This window comes from Bidens hawaiensis, unplaced genomic scaffold, assembly GCF_021521415.1.
Source record: "Bidens hawaiensis isolate Kalapana, Puna unplaced genomic scaffold, B.hawaiensis_p1.1 tig00003356_1, whole genome shotgun sequence".
NCBI lineage: Eukaryota > Viridiplantae > Streptophyta > Magnoliopsida > Asterales > Asteraceae > Bidens > Bidens hawaiensis.
The window spans coordinates 1,111,575-1,132,633 of record NW_027491185.1 but is presented as its reverse complement, the minus strand read 5'-3'; the positions used below and the strand labels follow the sequence as shown (position 1 = coordinate 1,132,633).

The following is a 21,059-nucleotide window of genomic DNA, read 5'->3' as shown; positions in this document are numbered from 1 at the left end:
TACGATGGTCTGACACACAAAAGAGTCTGTCGTTAAATCTAGTTGATGATATCTTTTGGACACTTTCACATGATTGGTACACAATACACGACCCAATACAAAACAATCACGCCTTCACCACGCCCCAAAATCTAACAGCCAGGTGATACCATCAAATTGTCCTAATTTAATGCAACATTATTATTATTATAGCCACGCATTCTTATATTTCACGGCCTAAATTGCTCAACTCTTCAATTCAATTCCACCCTCAAATCCCTAAATTATAGCTATCTTTGTATAAATCCATCAAAAAAGTAAATCAATTCAACAAATTAAAACCCTCAAAACCCCAATTCTGCACTCAATTAATGTCAACAGTCACTGATCTCAAAACCCCTCTTCTCCGGCGACCGCCGTCGTCAGATTCCGATGTACCCGAATTCATCTTAAATATCGACAATTGCTCGATTCCAACCAATACCCAGTTCGAATCTGACCAAAACCCATATGGGTTTCTCGGGTCGACCCGGTTTGACGTACCCGGGTCGACCACGGTTGACCCGTTTAGGAACCATACGCCTAGGATTGAAGGGGTTTATGAGTGGGTTAAAGTGGTTTTATGTGTGCCTATAGCTTTGATTCGGTTGTTGTTATTTGGGTTGTGTTTATTAATTGGGTATGTGGCTACTAAGACTGCTTTACAAGGGTGGAAAGATAAGCAGAATCCGATGCCGAAATGGCGGTGTCGGGTTATGTGGATCACCCGAATGTGTACTCGGGGCATATTGTTTTCATTTGGGTATGCTTAATTAACCTTTTTTGTTACTTGTATGCATCAATTTCCATTAGGGGTGTAAACGAGTCAAGTTGCTCGTGAGCTACTCGAGATAGGCACATTAAACGAGCCTAAGCAAGCCTAATATTTATATTATTTTATTTAATATATAATTTTATACTAAAGTTAATATTATATATAAAATTATGAAATAACTAAGTAAATAATAGATGTTATGTTACATATTGATGTTTTGATTACTCGCTCATCAAAGAAGTATTTTCAAATTTGTGATGTCATTGTAAGGTTTCACGTAATGTATTGTGATACGAATATGACTTATGAATTGTATTTTTTTTCCAGGTTACTCCATGTAACACACGTGCTTAAAGCTAGTATATAACTAAACTAGATACAAAAAAATAAGTATTAATATAAGTAAAATTATTAATAATAAATAAACGAGTCGAGCCCGAACCGAGCTTGAGCTTGAAAAACTATTCACGAGCCGAGTTTACACACCTAATTTTAATAATATTTATAGATATCATAATTATCTTTGTTTGCAGGTATCATTGGATTAATAGGAAGGGAAAACCGGCTCCTCGGGAAATTGCTCCGATCCTTGTATCGAATCATGTGTCGTATATAGATCCGATATTCTATTTTTATGAATTATTTCCAACAATTGTTGCATCTGAGTCCCATGATTCCATGCCCTTTGTTGGTACTATTATTAGAGCCATGCAGGTGTGTGCATAATTGTGTGCTATATGTTGCTGTGCTTTAATAAATATAGTAAATGTCAATGCATATTTTTATTCGGTTTTTTAATATGTAGGTGATATATGTAAATCGGTTTTCGCATCAGTCTCGGAAGCATGCTGTAAATGAGATAAAGGTATACTGACTTAAATTATCTCTCCATTCACATGTTTGAGTATTTATGAGACACACGGGGACTTTCTAAATATAGTGTGTGTTTGGGGCATGTTTTGAAACATATTATGTGATATTAAATGCTTTAAAGAATTAGGTAGGCAGCCGTCTAAAAACGGCGGTAAAAACGTGGTTGGGATGTGCTGCTCTTGTAAGAAAAATAAAATCATATAATGTTTTACAAATTCTGACTATTTAAGATCAGTGATAAAAAACACCACTGAGAGTCCGACACACTATCCAGACACCACTTACGTCTTGTATATGCCCGTATGATAGGGCGAAAAGTAGTCAAACGAGCTGTAAAAGTGATCAAACGGGCCGTATGGTAGTCATACTTGGTTTGTGATAGAGAGAAAAATGGTCACATAGGTCGTATGTGGGCCAAACATACGGCCTGTATAATGCTTTGATTCATAAAGATATTGCTAATGTGACCATTGACAACGGCATAGCCCTTATGGTCTTGTTCGCCCTATTATACGGCCCGTATAATGCGACACGTGATCTGGTGCACGCTGAGAGAAGAGGGGGGGGGGGATGGCCACGCCCTTTTAGTAGTTTAATTAAAAAAAGACCAAAAATGTCATTTTGTGAAATAGTAGAGACCGATTGTAAAATGGATTTACAACTAAATGAGGGTAAATAAGTCATTTCGGTTTGCCTTTAAATATTTAATTAAAACCTGAGAAGCAAAATCTGTCTATTTATACATTAAAATCACTCTCAAAATGCAAATCCAAACGCCCTTTGAGAAAACTGGTTGTAAATGAAGTATTTTCCCGTGAAATACTTAGAAAAATAATTTATTTTGTATTCAATTTGTATAAGCAATTTGATACAGAAATGTGCCTTTAAGGATGTAAATACAGAGAAAGGCCTCAAGTGACAAATTTCCTCGACTACTTTTATTCCCCGAGGGAACTACAACCAACGGACGGTCGCTTATTAATTTCCAACATGGCGCGTTTATTCCTGGTTATCCTATTCAGCCGATAGTAGTTCGTTATCCACATGTACATTTTGATCAATCATGGTAAGATCACTAATCAACCCGTGAATTTACTTCAACAGTTTATGTTATTCTAAATGGGTGTTTTCACATGTTTTATAGGGGTCATATATCTTTGGGGAAACTTATGTTTAGAATGTTCACACAGTTTCACAATTTCATGGAGGTATATTTATGCTTTTATTTTTAGATGTTTAATATTAATATGCGCGCTGGTTTTTAGAAAAGGTCGTAATGCTTGGTTGGAACTTGTCAGATTGAATATCTCCCAATTGTTTCACCTTCGGAATTTGATAAAGAAAGTGCTGTTCGTTTCGCTGAGAAAGTGAGTTTGTTATATGGTTTTTTTATAATAATGGTTGAATTAATATTTAATAGATATTTGCTTAATTATTAATGTAGACGGGTAGAGCAATGGCTCGTGCTCTAAATGTTGTACAAACGTCACATTCGTTTGTTGATTACTTGATTCTTTCAAAGGCGGCTGATTCCGGACAGGTATAATACCTGCTTTTGTCACACGTGCAAAATTTTAGAACTTTTGTAATTGATTTATTTTTTTTTAAACTTATTTTTGCAGGAAAATCCATCGCTCTTTGTGGTAGAAATGGCGAAGATTCATCAAGTGAGTTTATATCTTTGATTCATGTTTTGTAATTTTATTGTTTCTTCTGTTTTACAATTGTTTATTTAATTCTTAAATTGATATGAATTTATGTGGTTATTGTGGACTCAGCTATACCATTTGAGCTCCTCGGACGCGTTAGACTTCTTGGATAGGTTTCTTGCCATGAATCCGGATTCAAGGTATGCTTTTAATTTTATTATAAAGGTTATTCTATTTATAGAATATACTATTTTAAAAAAAAAAAACAATTTCTAGTTATGACTATGCATACGAGGAACAAATCCTATGGTGATTTAGGTTGCAAATTTCTAGAATTACCGATTTTCCCCTTGTAACATCTTCATTCTACATGTGACAAATTTTTCCGATCTTATTATTAATGGATGATATATATATATATGTATTTAACAAATTATGTACATGTATATCTTTAATTTGCAAAATTCTACTTCTACATTCTTGTTTGTAACAATCTCTTTTCTAACTACTATTGTATTCGCAGTGGAAGCGTTAAATTTCAAGATTTCTCAAGGGTTTTAAGATTAAAGCCTTGCAATCTTTCACAGAAGGTCAGCTACAAGTTAAAATTATGTAATTGCCCTTGTATTTCATATATGAATTATTAAATAGTTTTCTGATTTTATTTTTATAACAGATGTTTGAGTTCATTGACGTGGACAAGAACGGGAAAGTCACATTCAAAGAGGTAAGCGCGTGTAAGTGGAAGGGTATTTTCGTAATTTTACATCAAAATCCGCTGATCTTTTATAATCTTGCAGTTCTTGGTAGGATCTGCTCATATTCTGAACCAACCATTATTCCGGCGTGCTTGTGAAGCAGCCTTCTCTGAAAGTGACAGTGATCAAGATTATTACATTTCCATCCAAGAAGTAATCTTTCTCTAAATTATAATATAATCTATTAGTTTTTGAAAAATTTCCTATTTTGACCTTTTAGGCTGTTACCAAACCTTTAACTATTTTCTTGAATTTGCAACAGCTTGGTGCTTCATTGATGCCAGCCATGGGAAGCTTAAGTGATGATGAGGTGAGTCACTAAACCAAATATTTTCAAATACCTAAAGTACCCCTGAAAAGATAACGAGGTGATGACAATATTGTAGGTACACGGATTGTTTGATCTATTTGATGGAGATGGTGATGGTCGGATTAGTAATGGCGATTTTGTAAATTGCTTACAAAGGAATCCGTTGCTCATAGCGCTTTTTTCTTCACATTTCTTGCATAGTGACTCGGACCCGAACACATCAGCTGGTGTTTTAGAGGAAACAGTGTGATGTGTTTTATTTTATCTCCCTCATATATGTGCCATTGTGTAATTTTGTTGGTTTTGTGGGGTTGAATTTATGCTATTAGTTTTTACTCCTATACTATGGGTGTAATTTGTGTTTTATCTATGTGAACACTTAAGATACTGATTTATGTGGGTTTTTTTGTACACTATGTCTTAAAACAATGCCATTTTATTAACCTTATGGATAAAGAAAAAATCGAACTTTACACTTATGAGTTATGACAAAAGATTACACCTATTTCTCAGAGTAAAGGTATCAAATAAATTTGTTTGAATTCGGTTTAAATTTTCACTCGTTTTTGGTTTTGGTATACTTCGGTACGGTATCTATCTCGTCCTTAATAGAGTTGAAAATTCTGTTTTGATATATAACTGGTTTAAATATATAAAGAATTAGGGGTGTTAAAACTTTGGGCTAAAGCCTTATCAAAAACTCTGCCGGCCCTGCTCATAGACTATTTAAACTTACTTTTTATTTCTGACTGGTTCAAGAATTTAGTGATTTGTAGGCATGTAACGAATCAAATGTTCGGTGAACTGTTCGTGAGACGTTCGATTGGAAGTTCGATTATTTAATAAACGAACGAACGTGAACAAAAATTTGGTGTTCCTTTAATTAAACGAACGAATATCAATGCATGTTCCGTTCGTTCATTTATGTTCATAAGCGTTCGTTTATTTATGTTCGTTAATGTATTGATAAAAAATAATTAAATATTATACACGATGAGTCATCTAATTAAATGTTTTATATTTGTTAATTTTTATTCATTCAAGTGTTTTTATTTATGTTCGTTTATATTTGTTTATGTTTATTTACATTTGTTCATATATGTTCGTTTATTTTTGTTAAGTTATATCCGTTTAGATTTTAAAATAAAATGAACACAAACGAACAAAAATGTTCATTTTTATTTAAATAAAGAGAAAATTACTGTTTGTGTCTCTGTGGTTTCAGGGAGGAGACACAATTAGTCCCCAAAAGAAAATTTGGATTGGTTGGGTCCCTGTGGTTTCAAAAATGAACCATTTGAGTCCCTGTCAAATGTGGAATTACTAGTTTACCCTTTTTATAATCCATATGAGTGCTTGTGGTTAAGTGATTGCTCAGTTTTAGTCCTTCTTTAAAAATTGCCTCTAAATTACATAATTTTTTTTAACAAAAATAAGAAAACGAAACTTTTTTTTAACGAAAATAAACGGACTGAACTAATTTTTTTAACAAAATTGACGAACCATACTTTTTTTAACAAAAATAAGAACTGAACTATTTTTTACAAAAATAAACGAATCGAACTACTTTTTAATACAAATAAACGAACCATACTACTTTTTTAACAAAAATGAACGATCGAACTACCTTTTTAGCGAAAATAAATGAACTATTATTTTACTAAACTAAATGAATATAAGTACTTATAAAATACGCAATCAAATCGCACTCCACCTTAGCACAAGCTACGACGATATTTTCGTTAAAAGATAAGTTTGGTTTGTTTATTTTTATTAAAAAGAAGTTTGGTTAAAAGATAAGCTTGGTTTGTTTATTTTTGTTACAAAAACAAGTTTGATTCGTTTATTTTTGTTAAAAAGATAGTTTGATTAGTTTTTTTTTGTTAAAAAAAGTTTCGTTTTCTTATTTTGTTAAAAAAATTATGTAATTTTGAGGTAATTTTTAAAGAGGGACTAAAACTGAGCAATTACTTAACCACATGGACTCATATGAATCATAAAAAAAGGGTAAACCAGTAATTCCACATTGACAGGGACTCAAATGGTTCATTTTTGAAACCACAGGGACCCAACCAGTCCAAATTTTCTTTTGGGGACTAATTGTGCCTCCTCCCTGAAACGAACGAACGTGAACAAAAATTTGGTGTATGTTTAATTAAACGAACGAATATCAATGCATGTTCCGTTCGTTCATTTATGTACATAAGCGTTCGTTTATTTATGTTCGTTGATGTATTGATAAAAAATAATTAAATATTATACACGATGAGTCATCTAATTAAATGTTTTATATATTTTAATTTTTATTCATTCAAGTGTTTTTATTTATGTTCGTTTATATTTGTTTATGTTTATTTACATTTGTTCATATATGTTCGTTTATTTTTGTTAAGTTATATCCGTTTAGATTTAAAAAAAAATGAACACAAACGAACAAAATTGTTCATTTTTATTTAAATAAACGAACATAAACATAAATATTTGTTTGGTTAAGTGTTCGTGTTTTTTTGAAGTTAAATGAAGTTACAGGCTTTCATTATTCACATTGATGAATACATCGATCACAATCTCTAAGCTCTGCCGATTTTATTGTGTTCGTGAACATGCTCATTTTCTTAATGAACGAACACGAACATAACCGCTCATGAACACATTATTTCCTTAACAAACGTGCATGAACAATGCATTGTTCGTGTTCGTTTGATTCGTTTACGGCCCTAATGATTGGTAAGTTAGTTGCAACTTACTAGGTATAGAGTTTTAATACACTATGTAGTTTAATGATTTGCGTATCTAACTAAAAAAACAAATCAAATTTATTAAAATGAACACTAGAATCAATTTAAAATTAAACTTGATAAGGCTGGAATCCATAATTCTATTTCTTGGTATACTTACTCAAATAATAAGTAACAACATTTTATAAGTAACAATTTTGGGTAAGTTTTAGCCCAGTATACCTAAAATTCTTGTTCTTTGCCTATTTAAGTAAATGGGCCACTCACCAAATAATCACCACCTCGTTACTTCCCTAAAAACATACAACGATAATAATACTAATACTAATACTAATAATAAATACATAAATAAATATAAACTAAATTAAAAAATGATTAGGGATATCTACTTATGTCACTAATTCAATATCGGAAATTATGCTAAAAGTCTAAAATAAGATATGGAAATCACAACTGCTGCTACTTTTGAAAATAAAAAATGATTTTAGTTATATTCCAAATCTAGAAAGGGCATTTTTAGCAAACTAAATATTATTAGAGAAACATAATAAATAAATAATTGGTGGATTTTGTTTGGAATCTGATATCTAGAAATATGGGGAATAATAAAAATATTTATAGGAACAAGAAATTGGTTTCAAAATTTCCACTCTAATCAATGATCCAAGGACCACATCTAAATCAAGTTTAAAAGATCAAAACCTTAATTATTTATGGAATAATTGTATTGCACGCCTAATGGTCCCCTTGTATACAAGTTTTGATACCAATACAAGATCTATGGGTTATATTGAGAAGACTAGTTGGATAACTTTTTAATAAATAATAATCTGTCATATGTTATTACAGCTGGAGTAATGTATTATATGTAAAAAAGGTAGGACCGTTCTCAACTTGCAACTTTATATATTTTTGGATTAAAATATATTCAACTTGGTTACGGGTTATATTTTCGTAAATTTATTTTTTATCGGAAAAAACACATGACGTTTTATAGATTAATATTTGTCACATCAAAGGGTACATGAAAATTACTATATAGAATTTGGAATTTGGTATTGCTGATCATCTATGCTACATTGCTATGTCACTAACAACCTTTCATAGTCAAATTGTACTCATTAACTTTATAAAAAGCTCATGTTTTCTTCATATAATAATGTAGTTTTAGTTCTAAGCTTTACGATACTTGTCACGTTGAGGGAGTGGTAGGAAAGATAGGAAAAGATGAGGTGACGTGTGATTTTGCAATAGCGGGTTGGAAACCCGATGGGAAGAAATAGTTGCTAAGAATTCAGGATCAAATCGAGATAACGGGTTGAACAACCATCGACACTGACCCAAAACATCATTCCCCTCGTGGTACCGACCAAATTTCCTTTCCAAGTGAAACTTTCCGCACGGTCACACACCACTCCGTCATCCCCTAATCCAACTCAAATTGGGGATCATGAGAAAAAGGCTCAAATAAACTATCAAGAATCTATACTTCAATTGTGTACATAAATACACTCAATTTATAAGATATATAATGATGATGATGTATATTTTAATCAACGCATTGGTCCCAAACGATAATGATTTGTTAACCAAAGGTATCATGTCCTTTATTTATCTAAACTATATACAACAATATTTTCAGTACTATATAGCAAAATAATTGCTTTTTTTTGCAAAGTCAATAACTTTTATTGGTAATTAGTGGGTGCCACATTTATCTGTTATATGAATACATTGAATTTGATCTACAATAATCTTTGATTTTATCATAATTATGAACTCTAAATATTTTAATTAATAAAGCAGCAATGCCAAATCAAATCATAAAGGCACTTAAACCATGGTTACATGTACATGATTAGTGGTTATAATTATATAATGTTAATCCCATGTCATAGTCCCACCCCACCCCACCCCACAAGTAGCTATAAAAGGAATGAAGCTAGGGAACAATTAGAGAAAGGTGTCCCATTCATAAATTATATTAATTATAATATTATAAACATTTTAAATAATAATATGTAATGTTATTTTTTTCTAACCTCGCGATTCATGTCCAAACCTTTCCTTTTAAAACAACTCAATTATCATTTTTAATAAGAAAATTAAGACGAACCCATAAATTCTTTTTCTTTGAGGTCGGTGTACAAAAACTTGGGGGAGTGGCGATCAAAAATTTGGGTTATTCTAAGAACGATAACATACATAACGTATAACAAGAGAAATTGTTGGGCCACTTGACCCTGCACCTTATATACTAAGTTTGTCACTGGTTGTAGTTATATACTTTACGAGTTAAAATGTCGGAAGCTTAAAACATCTACCGGTACCCTTACCTACTCATAACCACAAGAATACATAAAATTCATAAGCTACAAGCATGAACTCCCGAGTAAAGAAAATGATAAGCTAAAAGCTTTATAACGAGGACTTTGGAGCTCACAAGTTTAGTAGCATCTTGCTATAGTAAGTCCAAAAAGTCAACTATGACAAGACATAAAGCAAAAGTCTGCTGAAAAGTAAATACGAGGACTTGTAGACGCATCTTCATGAAAAACAGACTACACCTTTCACCAAAAGGGAGATAACTCACCTTCACAAGTTAAGCCGTGGAGATTCTTTACCACATGTAGAAGCCAGACTGACTCGGTTAACCTATAAAAGGAGTCCCAAACACTTGGTAATATTCATTCGGTTCCTCTCACTCTCCCCTTCTCTATACTTTATAACACTTAATCATATTTCCTATTTATCACCTCTCGATCCAGTATCTTACTCTCACGTTGGAGGTTGATCCCATGAGACCCCCTCATGTGGTGAGGTTAACGATGTTCTTTGTTCCTAGCAGGTCCAGGAAGCTCTAAACCCTTACTAAGTCGTATCCTTACTAAGTCGTATCCTTGTTTTAACAACATCTAGAATAGCGCCATCTAAACCATGAGACCCCCTCTTAAAGGATATCATCTATCCTCTCGTTGTCTTATTTATTTACATAAATTTGAATTTGTGATACAAAATACTCAGTTTCTCGATGAACTTAAAAACACCTACAATTGGCTATAGCCTGGACAACCTAACAAGATGAGTAAGGGACGTCGAGGAACCATGTGGATACCCCCTCCACGTACTTCATGAAGTTGAGTAGGTACACCGCCGCTGTCATTACGGGTACCTAGTTAGTATAAATGGGGATGCGGGTTGTGATACCCATTAAAAGATGAACGTTGAGTGATAGCTATAAATCCGTTAACAATAAAAAAATATTATCATTTTAACTATTTATAAACTACACTTTCATCATTTAACTAAAAATCTCATCCATTTTATATTAAAATTTAGTTTCACAAAACAAATGACACCTAAAATACCAACAAGAGTGTGGACCGGATAAGAAACGGCATTGGAAGCGATTCGTCAGATAACCACAAGGTCCTAAATTGAATGTTGGACGAAAATTTTAGCGGCATTCCAACAAAATTTTGGTGATGCAGCTCGCACAGTACAATCAATTTAAAGTGGAGGGCATATTCAACAAACTTTACAACAACACACATAAAGAACGAACGTTCTAAAAAATTACCCCCACGTGCATGGGTTGAATCAATTAACGGTGTGGGACGTACTAAAATATCATGTCATCATTCAAGCGGTTCCATTGCAACATGACAATTCCAATACTGGCTCTTCGGATGTTGAGATTTATTATTTTTTAAATTAATATGCAATTCTATGTTTTAATGAATTTAGTATTTTATTTTATCCTTTGTAATAATTTTTTTTATGAGTATGTATTTTATGAATTCTAATGAAAGTTTATTAAAAAAATGGTTTATCATACTTGAAAAGAGTGTTAGCATCAATTAGGGTAGTTCAACAGGCCTTAGTTATCCAGATACCCATTTTGCTATTTACACCCATAGTTGCCTACACAAGTCGTATAGATTCATACTACTCATATACAAATCAAGTAGTATAGAGTCATATGACTCGTTTATGATTCTGGTCAAACATGTCTTCTGGAAAGTTGTTTTGTGTCGATGTACGAAAAAACATATGAGACTCATATAAGCTATATGAGTCGTATGAAGGGTGTATAAAGGGCGTCTGAGTATTTGAGTGGAGTGTCTTATTAGTAGCTCCTTTTCAATATAGTTTTAAGTAAAAATGCTATGATAGTACACGATTGATGGAGGCTTAAGGTAAATGAGAGCACCCGCATAAACACAAAAATTCTACTACAATTTGTTTTTTACTTATATTGTACCAATAGATTATGTAGGTGTGGCAGGTTGAATAGACATAAATCATAAATGCAAAACAACTTTAGTTTTTATCAATAGATATTTCATGTTGTTCTATTATTCGTTCAAAATTTTTTGCATCAAAAGTTTTGGGAAACAAAATTATTGATAAATGATTCAGTAATATATAATTAACAGAAGACAATTTTGATACACAAAGCTGTTATTAAGGCCGAAGGATATACCTTAACGTCCAGTGTGTTAAATCTGAGTTGACAAGAGTTAACGAGTGGCATAGGGGTATACCTTAACGTCCAGTGCGTTAAATCTGAGTTGACAAGAGTTAACGAGTGGCATACCACTCCTTCATAGGTTAAGGGGCGTTAAATGCAAGATGAATTAAAATGTTAACAAGCTTTAAATTCTTCCACACACATACACACAAAATAATGTAAGAATCAATTTTATATTAAATAAAGAGAGGTAAATCGGGGTTAAACAATTTTCTTAGTGTGAGGCATAGTGAAATGGGGTAAAATATGTGACGTGATTAGGGCCAAAATTTAAATACCTTGGCCGAGTAAAAATAAAAAGGTCTGTATGCCTTAACCAAAATTTTTTATTCACTAGCGCATATAGATAAAACTTTTATCGACCGATTTATTATAAGTAGAAACCATTCTGATCATGTACTTATCTCATAAATCATTGCAAATAACTTTATTTTTAACACCAAAAAACATATATATGTAATATGTATGAAAAAGTTTGTGCCCCCGAACCTTATGTGCCCCAGCCAATGGTGCGACTCGCATACGTACCCTCCGAGTCTCCCCTGGATGTGATGCATACATGAAGTTAAGGAACGTGAATGCATACCTCCATGGCCTAAAATTAAGCATATACAATCCTTCGTGAATCATTTAATGGAAGTCGGTTTAATTATGTTTGTATAATGAATCTAACATGTGTTGATTCAAACCAAATTTAACCTTTTTTAAAATCAGCAAGTTCTAACTCGTTTCCCTACTCAATCCAACCTTTGTTTTCTTAATATTTTGCTATAAAATTAAGATGCATAAAATTACCGCATATAGTAATGTAGTGAAACTCTGTTAACATGATAGTTTTGAGGTGACTAGAAAGATTTACGCAAGTCAAGTATGAGAATGATACACCTTTATTGTTCCTTTGTATATAATGTGTGTGTAAATTTACTATGAAAATACATATATACATAATTTCATTTAAACTTTCAGTTTATTTTTAACGTAGATGTCTAATAGGATTTGAAAAGGATGGCGTGTAGCCTATAGACAAACCATACACCTGTCTCATAGAATAGATATACAATACCTGAGTTTCCTTTGGATAATCAAAGAATAAACAAAATCTGTAAAATCGTATGATTGGTGTAACTTCCTCTAACTTTGTTTTATTTTCTTGGTGATGGACTACGTATTTGTTTGGGTTTCCAGGCGAGTTTCATTTTTTTCAACGAAAAATGTTGCATCTACTTTTAAATTACACAAAATTTACTCTACACTTCAATCCTGATACCTTTCAGGCTAGTTTCTAGATACTTTTTTTGTAATGATGATTTTCTTGTATTTAGGCTACTGCATTCTCCAAGTTTGAAAAGCCCTAATGCCCACTCTGCCAGACTATGTTGTTTTAACCAGGCTCACGCTGACTTCAGAGTTTGGCTTGGGCGTTATTGTAGGGAACCCATACCGCCGACTGCCACTTGACAATCGTTGTGCCGTAAAAAACATAGAACTATCTGGCTTAACACACGGTAGGACAAAAACCCGTGTGACACGAGTTTTGAACTAACAACATTGTAGAAGGCTTAACTCAAATCCTTTATTATCATAGTTCAACAAAAATTACCACTATATTTCTTTTATTCTTTTATTTTATTGTTCTTATTTTTTTATTAGTGAAATTAGCCTTTAAAAGGAAAAAACCAAAGGGTTTCAGATGTGTTTTCGATTAGTGATTGGTTGCTTCTTTCCTCTAGATTCTCCAATTTATTTCCTTGTACGGACCACACCGTTGTTGAACACCTCTACTATACCCATTTTCCTTTCTTGCCCTTTTCTTTTCTTTTTACCATTTAACACATATTTAATCTGATTATTTATTTATTTTTTCCATTCTTGGTTTACAGTTCAGTATATGAAATTCACAAGTTAATAAAAAAAATTTCAAATAACTTTATACGATGATATTTATTTTAATTTAAAACAATTATAGCATATATAACTATATAAGTTTCTTTTTTCTAAATTGAGTAATATTAATCTAACCATTATAGTGAAAATATATATAACTGTGAACACATAAATTATGCCGAATTTACCCGTATCTGAATTGCCCACCCGATTTGATCTTACTTGAACTTGTATTCAAACAAAGTTTTTCCCTGAAAACCAATTAAGCCAAGTGTTATTACGGTCGTGTTTCAGTTATACTTTCAAGCTAACGTTACTATGTTCCTTACAATTAGTGACTAGAAAGGTACAAGATTATATGAAATAGTAAGAGATGTCCTTTGAGAGCATTTGATTTGATAGAAAATGAGAACTTAACATCCTTTGTGCATATGCGACACATAATTGTATTAACTATGAGGTGAAGAATCGCTTGAGTTAATAGCCTCATATAACAAGAGAGTAAAGTGAAGTTATCCGATATTTGTCATGATCAAATTTGAAATACAATATTTTTTACGATGTGTAATGTTGTGCTAATAATAGATTATTTATGTTATTCGATATCTACTTCCGTTCAGCAACATTGGACGTCATTTTCTATACGTTTAGATAATTATTCATTGACATTTGGAACCTATACCATATCTACAATTTAAAGTTCGATTCCAAAATGTGAGACTCACGTTGTAACGCTAGAACCCAATCTAGCTCTTTAGGTATAATTATGTCTTTAACTAAAGTTAGAAACACTATCAACTATATAGGGTTATATATAGGATATATATTGCGCGCGTCAACAAGGCCATACATGCTCAAAGTTTTTGCGTATGTCTTATAACAAAACATTATATATACAAAATATATTGTATACATATGCATATGAGAATATCTTATAATTTACAATTTATTAGTCTGAGCCACGGGTCCAAGTTAGGTTTCTTGGTGCTCATACTAATAAACCATAAATAATAACATATTCTAATAACACATATATAATATATTAGATTTCTTTTTTAATTTATTGTTATATAATTGGTTATAAAAAAAAGTTGCTTAAAAATAAAAGTAGCAAACTTTGACAGATGTTAGCATTTAATTGGTCTTGTTAAACTATCCATTGAGTTAGTTTTTAACATGTAACATTTCCAAAATTTCCAAAACATATAATGGGTTCATCCCACGTATAAAATAAGAAAATGGATATACCCTACATTGAATAAATGAAAGGATGGGTTCATCCCACATTGAAAGATGGAAAAATATGAAATTTTCACATGGGTATAAATATGGAATGGAATTTGATACCACATGGAAACTTGCAAGAAAGTGGAAGCTCTTTATAAGGAAATGAGTTTTCATAATAATATTCTTATATGATAGGTCACTCTCAAGTGGTCATGGCAGAGGGTGCGTAAGCACCCGAACGCGCACGGGCTCGGGCGAAGTGCGATGAGCGCAATGTGGCGCTTTGTTGGCGCACTTTGCACTTCGCACGCTCGCATCGCCGCTTAAGGGCCGCCTTAGTATTTTTATAGAAAATTAAAATTTTTATAAATCCACCCATCGCGATACGCGACAGGTTTAGCTAGCCTCATCGCGTTACGCGATAACGTGTAGTTTATCCAGAAACTTACGTGTCCATCGCGATACGCGATGAACTCCCAAAGTGACCCGTCGCGATACGCGACGTGGAAGTTACGCAGACGTTCCACGTCACCTGACACGCGTCATAAATGGGGATGACTCATCAACCCATCGCGATACGCCAGCTATAAATAGGTTGAGAACTGCACATTCATTCTTCGTCCAAAATTCTTCTTTCTCTCTGAATTTTCACACACACACACACACACACACACACACATATATATATATATATATTAAGAGTATAGTATAATACCCGAGTGTCGTAACGATATCCTATCCGATCGAAAGAAGCTTTTTATACACGAATCCAAAAGCTCTACCTGGATAAGGTAAGACATTGTGTCATCGTGTAAAGTTTCTAATCTCGTGATTATCGTTATGATTATGGGTTTATATTAACTTAGCTATACTACATGGTCTTTACTCTTTAACCTAGGTGCTTAATACCAGGAAGCTCATAAGCCGTAAACTTGCAAGGTGAGACATTCGAGTTTTTATACAACTCACATTTACGTGAGACAACTATTTTTCCGACATTGCCATGATCATTTCAAAACCCATAAAACTCATGGCAAATGGTCTAAATGTTTTCAAATATATTTTTAAAGTATTTTAAATACATTACAGTGATTAAGTCTCTATAGACTTACGGGATGGTTACTACTGGTATTGTGGGGTTTTGTATACAAGGCTTGCCTACTGGGCTATTACACTGTAACAACGTGAAAATTTCGAGTTCAAAGTATCAACTTTTCAAAAGTCTAGGGACTAAAATTGCCCAAATCCAAACTTGAGGGTTGAAAATGTAAATTCTGATTTTCCTGACCCATCGCGGTACGCGACAGGTCAGAAGAAACTCCCATCGCGATACGCGATGGGATGTCTGACAAATTGTGACACGTGTGACACGTGGCACACGGTGGCACTAGGTGCTGCCATGTGGCAACACTGCCGCCACGTGTAGCGGTGCCTGCCACGTGTCGACACGTGGCAGGTCTATACCTCTGCGTCATCAACCCTACGTCGCGGTATGTGACGAGGTTCTTGGGGGACTGGGCGCGGTACGCGATGGGACCCAAAATGAGCTCTATAAATAGCGGCCAAGGGCAGGTCATCTTCATCCATCCAAACACAGCTCTCACCTCTCACTACTCTCTCTAACCCTACCTCGATAAGCGTGCCATAATACCTCGATAAGCGTGCCCCGATCCATCAAATGTGTATCAAAGTTTCCTTGAAAGTTTTCACCACTTCCCACTCTCATACAACCAAGACGGTGTTGGTTCTTAAAGTTCGTATCCACAAATATTGAAATTTGGCATATCTCGATTCACGTGTCAACGAGTATTGAAGTTTGGTGTATTCGTTTGGCAATCGAGAAGTGAAGCGGCATCGGAGTGCTGCTCAAGTCCCTAGGATTTCGGTACGCCACTAAGGTTAGGTGTAAGATCGAATTCAATATAATCTAATATTATATTCAAGGCTTAGGCCTAAAGTCGTGGATATACTCGATACCTCGATAAAAGAAAAGAAATACAAAACATAACAAAGAAAAGAATAAAGAAATGATATGATAAACATATATATGTGTGTAAGTATATATGATTATATTCTTTGTTATGAATATATTATTTATTGAATAATGAGTATTCGTAAATAATAAAGAAAAAGATTACGTTTCTTGGAGAAGAAGAAACGTCGGGTTTTCATATAAACTAAAGGTTTATAATTTACTTTTAAACAAGAGGTTTTCAAGTAAATAAGAATTGAACTAAAGGTTCAATCGAGGATTGAGATATAAGACTAAAGGTCTTAAGCCGGATCGTGTATCCGACTAACAAATATTTATACTCGTAACTATAGGTTCGAAATAAAGTAAGGGAAAGACCCTTGGACGGTGAGTGAAGCCGATCCTAAAGAGACGAGGTGAATACGCCCCCAAACTTTTAAACTTGTTTTCAAAATGAGTCAAACATGTTATGTGAAATTGTTTACAAGGAACTATGTGTTCCTAAAACCATTATGACTATGGGTATGAACCTAGCCCTCAGGCTGTGGTATACATATGTCTGGATCCTTACATAGGTGGTACTATGCGATGTATGGGCATGATCGCACCACCCTTGGTCGTAGGACGCTCCCCTGCAGGGAGTACGACCCTATGTGTATATTTACGGGTACTTAATTGAAGTCGAACGCTACGGTGTTCGTGAGGTGACCTAGTGTAGAGGCTCTAGTTTATAATGTGTTATTTGACTTGATTATTCCTAAGCCACGTTGGGCCGAGGCAGGCGTAGTCTCGAGGGGTAATTAAGTAAAAGAAATATTTTGCGTCAACGTGTTCACCAGCATTCGTTGCTGACGTATTTTATTACATTTTGCAGGTGAACAAGATTAGCACTTGGAGTATCGAAGTGCTATTAATATATCCGATGGCTCGGATCTCTTTTGTAAACTTACTATATAAACATGATGGTTTGTAAATTATAAACACATAAATGTTTTGTTAACTCAACGGGTAATTTACTATTCCCGTCTTTTGAATATATAAGTTACACTTTTGATCCTGAAGTTTTATAAGTCTTCCGCAACTAAAACGTAACTCTGATACATTTACAATAATGGTACCAAACTATTGGGCCGCACTCCTAGGCCCTAGAAGGGGGTGTGACATACACGTTACTTATTGGACAAGTGTTAGCCAATAAGTAATATGACCACAGTCATAGATACGGTCGAGTGGCAAGTACCTTTCGGTAATTTGTAAGCAGACAGATGTAAAAACATCTTAATGCTGTAATTGTATATATGCCATTATAAATGAATGTACTCATCAGTATTTTCCGCTGATCTAATATTTTAAAAACATGTTTCAGGTGAGATGATAAAGATAAATGAATGGTGTCTGCGGGCCTTCCAGCTTAAATGAGTGGCTTATCACCATAATAAAGAAACAGTTTTTTTTGTAAAATAGGGTTGATCCCTATAAAACATTTGTAAGGATATAAATGAGTTTTATCCAACCAGATGAAATGAAAATCATGGTGTTTTACACTCTGATGATTTTTCCTAACTACGGTCCTAATGAAGTTTTCCGCTACTAAATAATAAACACCGATACCACCACTCGTGTTCACGGCTCCCCTCCCTGGGTATGGGTTCGGGGGCTGTGACATAATAAGTATACAATAATATATAATTGCATTACCACGTTAAGGTAGCATTTAATAGGCGGGTATGAGATGGGGGAATGAAATGAGTTATTACGAGATGATGAAAAAATGAGTATTTAGTTGGTTAATTGAATAGAATTAACGATTACACAAGTAATTTCATACATCAAATTCATTTTTTCTCACCACTGTTGCCATCACCTTCACCGTCATACTACCACCACCGCCACCACCACCTGACAACCACCGTCATCGCTGTCACCACCACTGCAGTTTCCACCCCCATCACTGCCATACCACCACCTCTACCATCACTGTTGTCACTTGACCTCGGCACCACCACCACTGTCGTCGCCGGCGCCACCACGCCATTGCAATTTTTTATTTTTGTAACTTTTTTAATTTAGATATATGAATATTTTTATCATTTCTATTTCATTTATATGTTTTTTATTATATTTTTTTGTTACCAAATAACATAAATTATAAATTATTTCATTCATATAGTTTAATCAAACACGACAAAAAAACAATAATGAGTTATTTCATTGTCCATTCCATTCATTATTCTATTTCATTCATATTTTTTACCTCTAATTAAAATACCTTTATATTTAAAATTAGTGAAGAAACACTAAGTGACCCGGTACAGATTATAGATAATCTGGGGGTTAAGTAATGTTTCCCACGAGAATGAGGTCCAACAGAGACGGTTGTTCTTCAGGGGACCTGCAAAACAAAACACCGTAAGCTCGTCACTGAGAAGGGGGGGGGGGTTCCTCCTTGTGACCACCCTCCGGCGTGAGAATCAGACTAGATTGCTCTGAATATAAGTGTATATTAAGAGATTGCTAGATAACTGGATAGCAGATGATCTTACCATTCCAAGATGTTGGAGTATTTATAGCCGAAGGTAGGTTTCCTAGAAGGTACAGCCAGCTGAATAGTATTCCTGTTCTACCAACAGTGGATTATGCACAAGCCATACTAGTTGGTGGATAGGTTACGGCCAACAGTAACAAAGTCGGCTGCACTATTCCACCAACTGTAGATTATGCACGTCCCACCTACTGTGGATTATACGCAGGCCATGCTGGTTGGTGAGTAGGTTACGGCCAACAGTAACACTATTCTACCAACTGTAGGCTACGCACGCCCCTCAGTAAGAGTTGGTGAGTAGGCAGCGGCTAATAGTGACAAACAGTACTAGAGGGTGCTCCTCCTCGTACTGTTGTCGGTGAGCTGTCACCCTGTGATTGGCTCATGGGTTGTTCTGGTCAGATCGTCTGTCCTACCCATACCTTGGTAGGTATAGTACAAAAGATCTTTCAGAATCATACGGACTGGCTCATTTTGGCGGGATTGTTCCCGCCTTGCTCATTCCTTCATGTGACTACTGAAGTAGCTATTGCCTTGTGCGTGTAGCCCTACTGTCTGCGGGTAGCCTTCCCTGATGGCTTGTATCCGCAACTGCGGGAACAGGCGGGGTACTTCACCATTGGGAGGCTTTCCCTGCGTGTACAGCTTGCGTACTGCGCGTAAGATTCTATGAGCATGGTGGGTCCTGCGGGAGCAGATGGCCTTTGCGCAGACGTCCCTGTTCAAGGTGAGTCTTGCGGGACCAACTGGTCTCTGCTGGGACCTACCTCTTCAAGTCCCCCCAGTCCAATGTTCTTCTCATGAATGTTTAATGAAGTGAGGTGAACTTTTGGACTTTAAGCAAGGGGTTTTGAAAAGGGTTTTTAGTTTTAAGGTTCTCCGTGGGGATTCTTCCCGCGGGTTTCCTAATGTCACTTGCAAAAATTCCCGATTTTTTTGCTTGATCTTTGGGTATGATGCGGGTAGGTATGTAACCTTCTCGCAAGTCAGGAGCGTTGAGTCTCACTTGTGTGGATTCTCCTTGAGGTTTTAGTGGTTTTGAACATAGTGATCAATTATGTTTAAACCACCAATTCCATCCTGGAGCCTCAAACAATGTAGTTCTCGACGTTCCCGCTATGCGGGGATGTTATTTCCGTTTCCGCAAGCATTGCCCAGAAGATCCTTCTTGGTTTCAATTCCCTGCGGAGCGCTAGGTATGTGAAGGGTTTTGCCTTAACACTGTACCCGCGCTCGTTTTACGGTTACTTTACTTTCAAGGTACCCCTGGCGTCAATTCCCTGCGGGTGCTAGGTATGTGAAGGGTTTTGCCTTAACACTGTACCCGCACCCGTCTTATAGTTACTTTGTTGCCGGGGTATTCTTGGCTTCAATTCCCTGCGGGTGCTAGGTATGTGAAGGGTTTTGCCTTAACACTGTACCCGCATCCGTCTTATGGTTACTTGGTTGCCAAGGTAAGGGGTATTTTCCCGCTTACTTTTGAATCTTTTTGAATTTTGAATTTTGAAATTCGAAAGGTTGGTAAGGATAAGGACAGTCCAAACATCTGAAACGTCGTGCGACGGTTTCTTCTGACTGTGTCAGGACGTGCAGGAAGTTATGGTGACGTGACAGTACATGGTCATTCCAGACGCTTTTTCAGGCGCGTGGGCGCGATTTTTCGGGCGCGTGGCCGCGAAATTACTGGCACGCGTCCTTTTGACAGCTGTTGCCAGGTTGCTTTTTGCCACGCGTCATAGTTTCATTGCACCCTCGATTTCTCTCTCCTCCGCATTAAAT

The 21,059-nt window shown here is 35.0% G+C and overlaps 2 protein-coding genes across 2 annotated transcripts in view; one reads left to right on the top strand and one right to left on the bottom strand.

The window, feature by feature from the left end:
- The window catches only part of LOC143623262 (calcium-dependent lipid-binding protein-like), a 147,217-nt gene that overhangs the window by 87,136 nt on the left and 39,022 nt on the right, over nucleotides 1-21,059 (bottom strand). The gene's annotated exons all lie outside the window — the stretch shown is intronic.
- LOC143623261 (lysophospholipid acyltransferase LPEAT2-like) lies at nucleotides 192-4,776 on the top strand. The gene is made up of 14 exons (XM_077094213.1): nucleotides 192-781; nucleotides 1,327-1,507; nucleotides 1,599-1,658; nucleotides 2,569-2,732; nucleotides 2,811-2,874; nucleotides 2,965-3,033; nucleotides 3,111-3,206; nucleotides 3,289-3,333; nucleotides 3,445-3,515; nucleotides 3,839-3,905; nucleotides 3,992-4,042; nucleotides 4,116-4,226; nucleotides 4,336-4,383; nucleotides 4,460-4,776. The coding sequence occupies exons 1-14, from the start codon at nucleotides 351-353 to the stop codon at nucleotides 4,631-4,633; spliced, it is 1,632 nt and encodes a 543-aa protein (XP_076950328.1). The 5' UTR covers nucleotides 192-350; the 3' UTR covers nucleotides 4,634-4,776.